The sequence below is a fragment of the Primulina huaijiensis genome, chromosome 18 (assembly GCF_012295235.1).
Source record: "Primulina huaijiensis isolate GDHJ02 chromosome 18, ASM1229523v2, whole genome shotgun sequence".
Lineage (NCBI taxonomy): Eukaryota > Viridiplantae > Streptophyta > Magnoliopsida > Lamiales > Gesneriaceae > Primulina > Primulina huaijiensis.
Window position 1 is genome coordinate 17,892,737 of NC_133323.1, and position 7,772 is coordinate 17,900,508.

At 34.8% G+C, this 7,772-nt stretch overlaps 1 protein-coding gene across 2 annotated transcripts; it reads right to left on the bottom strand.

The window, feature by feature from the left end:
* Nucleotides 1-5,204: 5,204 nt before the first annotated feature.
* Nucleotides 5,205-7,176, bottom strand: LOC140964756 (uncharacterized). 2 transcript variants are annotated; one of them, XM_073424685.1, is made up of 3 exons: nucleotides 6,257-7,176; nucleotides 6,070-6,150; nucleotides 5,205-5,790 (listed from the first exon to the last, which is right to left on the bottom strand). In XM_073424685.1, the coding sequence occupies exons 1-2, from the start codon at nucleotides 7,034-7,036 to the stop codon at nucleotides 6,079-6,081; spliced, it is 852 nt and encodes a 283-aa protein (XP_073280786.1). In that variant the 5' UTR covers nucleotides 7,037-7,176; the 3' UTR covers nucleotides 5,205-5,790; nucleotides 6,070-6,078. The 2 variants fall into 2 exon arrangements, with proteins under 2 accessions (XP_073280786.1, XP_073280785.1); XM_073424684.1 differs by having other exon boundaries at nucleotides 5,207-5,798.
* Nucleotides 7,177-7,772: the final 596 nt, after the last annotated feature.

Below are 7,772 nucleotides of genomic sequence, written 5' to 3' on the forward strand. Positions count from 1 at the left end.
TCTACACAAGCTGCTGCACACAAGCGTGCAGCTTGTCCCATTAGGACTCCATCCCAGCCCTTGTGTTCGAGTCCTAGCATGGCTAGGACTCCTTCCCTGACCCCTCACTACCCTAGCCCAGCCCTGGTTCCAGTCGTGCCAAGCCAAGCCAAGTTTTCCCCAAAAACAGAGCCCCTCAATCACCTTATACCAGATTTTTGGTTCCAGCTTTGTGTTTCTGTTTTTGTGCGTGTGTGGGTGTGTCTAAGGCCTCCAACTCGTGTAAAACATGCCCTATATCATCCTAACTCATGACAGCCCTTTTAGGCACATAATAAACATGTTTTGGAATGAAAACCCAAGCCTTAAAAATCACTTATGAAGCATATACGAAAATATAACATGATGGCACTTGATTTTTATGTAAAACACAATTAAATAAATACTATTATGTGATAGATGTTTGAACGAAAGAAATATGGCGTGCCCTTACGTATTTAACGCACGAATTTACGTTGACGATTGCAGAATGACGAGGAACGACGGCTTGAAAAACTCTAGCAACTTGATGCTCTTCCTTTTGAAATTTCGAAACCTTCTCATGAATTTAGAGGTGTGTGCCGTGTGATGTTTTTGCTAGGGAGAAAGAGTTTGAATTATGAAAAAGAGGTGAGCGTGTGTTATATGAATTGGAGTGGGGTTAATTGCATATTATATAGTTAATTACACTTTAATCAAGCTTAGGTCCATTAGGTAGTTAATTAGGCCCAAATAAGCTCATTAGTGGTTAAATAAAATATTAAAAATAATTTTTCTTAACTAAGTTTATGAATTTATTAGCCGGGTTGCCAATACGTTCATATTTTTGTTGAAAATCCAACACCGATAAAAATTACATCCCGGCGTATAAAATCACCTCAAAACTCCTTATTTTCAAAAATAATAAAAAGCATCAATCATATTTTAAACAATTAAAAACAATTATTTAATAAAAAAATTTTTTCCATTTTTCAGCCCTCGGTCTCCGTTCCTCGATCGCAACTCGAATAACCTTTAAAAATACATTTTAATGCAACCATGTAGAAAAATATATTTTAAACATGTAAATATGCACAACATAATAATTCATGCAATTAAAACATTTAATTAAAATACAAGAGAATTTAATAACTTGCGTGCATGTGATTCGCGTGGACCTTAAATAAATTTTCGGGACGTTACATATTCGTATAAATAAGCTGTGACAACATTTATAAGACGCATTTCTAAATTTTCAAATACCGCCAAACTAATCAAATACCGAAACGTAATTGCATCCATAACAGAAGAATACGTTTCTTCATAATCAATTACAGACTTTTGAGAAAAACCTTGTGCAACAAATCGAGCTTTATATCTTAGTATTTCATTCTTTTCATTTCGCTTTCAAATAAAAACACATTTGTACCCAACAGGTTTTACACCTTCAGGTATAAGGACTATATGTCCAAAAATGTTACGTTTATTGAGGGAATCCAATTCAACATGAATGACATTTTTTCATTTTATCCAATCATATCGATTTTTACATTCACCAAAAGATTTTGGTTCATGATTTTCATTGTCATTTATGATGTCAAATGCCACCTTGTAAGAAAATATCTTATCAATTTCTTTTATATATTTTCGGTTCCATATTTTTTAAGTATTAATATAATTGATAGAGATTTCATAATTCTCATCAGTTTGTGGTTCTAACATAACATTTTCATCATCATGTATTTATGTCGGAATATCATTCTCTATTTTGTGATCATCGTGTTTCTTTTTTTCGAGGATATTTATCCTTGGAACCGATTGACCTTCCACGCTTTNCTTGGATCCAGATGTAACAATGATGATGTATACCATGTAATTTTCTCCCGCTAACATTGGGAAGATTTCCCCATTAAAATGACAATCAACAAAACGTGTTGTAAACACATATTCAGTACCAATTGCATTGTTACATTGTACTAATTTGGCAAATTCCAATACATTTGGGTCTACTTGCATTACTGATACAACTAAAATTTTGTATCGTCTATATATATGTGTAACATGCATAATGGTTTTAGTTCGTTCACACATGTCTAATAACAACTGCAATTGTTACGTAGAACTAGTTTGGCAAATTGTGGTACATTTGGGTTTGATTGCAGTACCAATATATTTAAAATTTGGTATCATATCGTTTTTGTTTGCAGTACCAGCTTCAGCCTGCATTGTTATGTAGTATTAATTTGGTAGATTGTGGTGAGGTACATTTGAGCCTATTTGTAGTACCAATATAATTAAAATTTGGTATCGTATAGTTAAAATTTTGTAACATCTACGTATGTGTGTAACATGATGGTCTTGGTTTGTACATTAATCCTACCGGCATAAAATATCAATTCAACAAAAATACAATAGCAATTCCACCTAAACCTACCTTAATTATCTCAGAATTTTTATTAACCATCCCGAAAACGAGAATCTTCGTTTGATCCACCGTAGTTGTCTTTTTTCGTGGATTATAGGAGAAAGTTCTTCCATCGCACTATGAAACGCTGCAGCACACCACCAACCATGACTTCATCTCCTCCTCGTTTTCAGACCAGACCATTTCTATAGGGGGGGGGGAGGGGTGGTTGGGGCAGAAAAACAAGTGCCACGATTAATAAGAAAACACTGTACAAAAAAAATCATAGTACCAGAATATTTCTACAAGAAATTGGAATATACAATTTTCCAGTGCCCAGAAACCACGATTCAAATTAACAAACGTAGTACTGGAAATAATCATTTCACACTACCCAAATACAAAATGATATCATCATATTCAAAGAATAAAAATTTCTCATTATATCACTCACTCACTCACTCACGGTGATTAACCTCATAAACCAAACAAAAAAATTGGACGAAATCAACATCAACAAATACAATATCTATAAGACAAGACTTAATGCACTGCCTACTATGGAATTTACACTCTACAACTACTCCCAAAAATAGGTTTTAGGAATGGCCGCCTGAAGTTTGCCTCGCCCATTTAGAAAAAAACATGCTGTTAGAAAGGAGAAATAGCTCGTGGCTTTAGAAAGATAATCCCTTCGGGTAGAAAGGAGAGATATCTTCAAAATCTCTTAATGATCTCGTCGGCCGAGGACAATCGCTTCTGCCGAAATGATGAGCTTGCCAAAAGATTCGATGTAGGGAGAAGAAGAACATTGATGGTGGGGTGGAAAGAAAAAACGGGAAGTGTTCTTACTATAATTAAAAGGATCATACACAAAAAGAGTAAGTCTCTTGTGAGACGGTCTCACGAATCTTTATCTGTGAGACGAGTTAACCCTACCGATATTACAATAAAAAATAATACTCTTAACATACAAAAATTATCATAAAGGCTTAATGTACATTTTAATTGCAACGGGTAGCTAGAATTTAAAATTTTTGACAACATGGAGCTTTTGATATGAAAATCTGACGTACGTAAGACTGAGATTTTAGGCAAATTTACCCTTATTCTATAGCGAATTATGAATTTTAGACTAAAGCATGAAATTGGCTGGGATAAAATACATTTGCCATTTATGCACAATCACGTAAATCTTTAAATTATAAAAGAGAGTCAATTATCTTGAAAATCGTCATAACATGGCTTGATACAAGATTCCCTCTCCCGCAAACATGAAGTATATTTAAAATGTGATGTCTATTATTCCACATGCATTACAGTACTAATAGAAAATTATGTTTGAATTGGTTAATATTTTGATACAATTCATGATTTACATAGCAACCTAAGTTAATATTTTTTTCGTGAAGTTAGTATGGATATGAAATAATTACTACTGTAGTCCAGTCACATTTTACCTGGGCTCGGTCATGACATAATGATATTAAATACAACTACAAACACAGAAAATAAGCATTATGCAAGACAACATGTTACATGTGTCATCTCTTGAACCAGCGAGACAAATTGTTGCATTTACGAGAACCACTTTTAGATTCATGGTGTGACTTTGGGTCAAGGACATGAGAGCAAAGTGTGAGCCGATCATCCTCTGTACGTACTGAACAAACTTAATAGCAAGGTTTTTAGTGTTCTTGAGAATATGGCTAATCTTTACAAATAAAAAAAATCTTTTTTTTTTATTTTTATTTTATTTTTTTTTATCAAAAACACTTTTGAAGATATATTTTATTCAAACTTAATATATATAGCATTGAATATACAAATACCATTATGCAACATTGGATACATATTCTTTCAAAATTGAAATCACGATTTCAGAGAATTTTGAGATATCCTCGAATTTATGATGGAAAATTTGTTTTTTTGTTTTGTTTTGTTTTGTTTTTTTTTTAAAGAAAAGCGAATCAGTTTTTATTTATTTATCTCATATGCTTAGGAACTCAAAATTTGAATATCTACCAAAATATAGTACATGCCATGCTTCCAATTAGTCAGAATTTTGTCAAAGTCAGTAACTCTAAGTCTAGTTACTACTCAAACCTATGGCTTTGTATGGTTATATGTTATTTATGCATGCCTTCTCAAAAATAAATTGCATAAATATTGGTCTGGTAGTTTAATTTTCAAACATTTGTATTATTTTAACTTAATCTCTTGTCCTACAATATATAATATCATATATAATGATATATATTTTTAATGAGTAAAAATCTAAAAAAATAATGATTATATTGAGAGATACAGAAAATAAGTTTCTAGAAAATAAAAGGACAATGAAATAGAGATAGCATTTCTTCTTCTTTTTTAAGATGTAAAATTGTTCACTATAAACTATTTTAGAAAAGTTAATAAAAGCAAATAGTTCCCCAAACACAAGAGGGAAGACTCCTTGTTTTCGTTAGAAAAGATCATGAAATTTGGGGAAATTATATACAATACTCCAGTGAAATACCTAGATCGTCGATAACACCATGAAAAAAATAATCGTGCTGCAGTAATTCTGAGGACGCGTGTGTTTAAAATTTGAAAACACATACATATGCTCAAGATTTGAAAACATGAAGATGCATGTGTTCAAGATTCGAAAATATGAGGAGTTAAAAGATCATTATTTTCGTTAGAAGTTTTCAGCAACCTCTAGATATCACAAAGGCAGTAGCACATGACTACATGCAATTAACCCATGAAATTTTTATGTTGGTTGAATATATATATATATATGAAAACGATTGCCAGAAATATGCCCAATATCACATATTGCAGTAATTCTGGGTGGAGATCAACTAGTATGAACAACAAGAATCATCATGAATTCATATTTCCATATATTTGCGTGTTTTTCCTCTTTTTCTACGAGCTTATGGACCGGACTCGCCCAATCAGTCACACGCCAAACGCAAAAGGTGATATTCATAAGTATCTAATCTGGCTTGGACGACCTAGATACCACTGGCCTCTCCTTCGAGTAGCTAGCCATATTTGATCAAAATAAACCAAGTATGGTTTCTATTGTATGTATAGGGACAAGAACTAATTATTATTGAGAATAATTATCGTAGAGCATTGCGTTGAATCCAACCTAAGACACTGAAAGAAAGAAAACCCCCACCTGACTTTTCCAATATTGTTTCAACTTTATTCCAATCATCTAAAAAAATATATGAACAAATATAAATCAAAATGGAACCAAAAAACAGCATCAAGAAGACCTTTCTTGTACACCACATTTTACCAGAGGAACTCCGACATCTTGAATAGATTCCAGCCTCACAAAGTAGATGCTGCGCGACATTAAATCGATCCATCTTGACAATCTAATATAACTGCAAAACTAGATCATCCACAGAAAATCAGCTTCCTAAATTCAAACGGGGATGAATTCAAATGCGAGTAATCCGCAAAAGACCGTGAATCTTTTGTATAATTTCTTCAAGGGAAAAACAAAACATGAAGACGACATATTATTGGATATATCAGCAATGTCTGACTCGTATTAACAATATCAGTATACACTCAAATTATGAATAGAATTGAGAATCAAACACTATTTTCCTCAATTTTCATTGTACATGCAAGTTTCTGATTAAGAGCCAAAGATATACCTTTCTGGTTTATGGAGCTGGTTCAGTAACCTTGTACATATCAGCTGTAATTTCCGTCAACCACAATCCTGGAAACAGCATCTGCAAATTTTTCAAAGAATAAGAAATAATTTAAGCAATGATTTATACATTTGTCAAGAGCCCAGATTTCGAATTGGATAAATCGATTGGATTTTCAGATTCTTACATCCAATTGTTTTTGAATAATCTTTAGTCTCTTCTTCGGCCGGCGCGGCGGCCGGTGATAGACCATTGTCATGAAATCCTCTTCGATCTCACTCTTCGAAAGAGCCACCGAGAATTTCTCCCGCCCCCTCTTCTCAACTCCTTCCGCCATGCCTCCGCCGCTCCTCAGCCTCGAAGAGTTGTCCACAGCCGCCGACGGTCTCGTCGGTTCAAGTCCCGGGCTGGGACCGCTTCCACTTACACTTCCCGTAACACCACCGCCCGACGGTGTCGTTTTACAAGCAGCTCGCCGTGTTCGCAAACTCCACGGCCTATGGGTTTCTCCTTGATGAAATTCCGCCGCCGCCGCCAGCGGCGGAGGAGAAACGAGATAAGAGACCTCTCCATTCTCCAGACTCTCCTTGAAAATCGAGTCTTTCATCTTAACGGCTGCAGTTTGAAGATCGAACAGGACCTTCTCTCTGATGGCAGCAATCCCATGATCGACGGGAGGCGGCGGCGTGGAACACACTTTGTGGGACCCGTGGCAAGAGGATTCTCTTCTGTTCACGCTTCTTATTCTGGCGCGGCGGTTTTGGACAGAAATCGAACGCCGATGATGGTGGTGGTGCTGATTGTAATGAGAATCTGCAGCCGACGTGTTGAAGCGGTGGTGTGTCGAGATTTGTCCATCGGAGTTGACCTTCATGCATCGGAGGAACCGCTGATTCCCCCACCGCAGCTGTCCCGGCATCGTGAAATTGTGCAAAGCCTTGGATGATCTTTCCGTATTCATCGCCATTACAGAAAATAGTAAAAAACACTGTAAATTAAGCTCCAATTCTTGTTGCTTGGATAGGAGAGAATCGAATTAATAGAAGAAAACGATATCTTCCATTAAAATGAGGAGAAGGAGAAGCTGTTCCACCATTGTTATTGTGGGAAATCGCCGGGAACGAGTATTTTATATGGTGGGATTTGGACCTTTTCTTTCGGGTCGGATTGTAATTCTCGGGTCTTTTTGGGAGGTTCGGGGAAAAAAAATTGAGATAGTATTTTGTTAACATTGAATCTCGAGTTTGTAATTTTTGAGATAGATGAACTATAAATTATTGATAGATTCAACAACATTTATCCAGTTATAATTATAATGTTGAGGGAACCATGAATCAAACTTATAATAATTTGTCAAAAAATAAAATCAACTTAAATCAAAATTGGAATAATCTATCAAAATAAAAATAAATAAATTTTTGCTTTGAGTAGATGTTTTATGAGACGGTCTCATATACCTATATCTGTGAAACGAATTGATCTGGTCTATATATACAAGGAAAATTAATATTTTTTACATAAAAATAATGATTTTCATGAATTAGATGTATGTGGTCGGAGATCCATCTCATAAAACAAATCATTGAGACAATCTTCCAAGAATCCTTTGTGTTTCGGCTTTGGTTCCAAAACCAAAATTGAGAGTGTATGAATTATGGTTAGGTTTCAGTTAATAAAAATACGAAACCGGGACAGAAACTTTG

What these genes read in the sequence shown, in the direction of transcription:
- LOC140964756 (XM_073424685.1), bottom strand. Translation starts at nt 7,036, where the DNA reads ATGGCGATGAATACGGAAAGATCATCCAAGGCTTTGCACAATTTCACG. An exon ending in TTATTCAAAAACAATTGGAT is followed by an intron (nt 6,151 to 6,256) that starts GTAAGAATCTGA and finishes AAAAATTTGCAG; the next exon opens with ATGCTGTTTCCAGGATTGTG.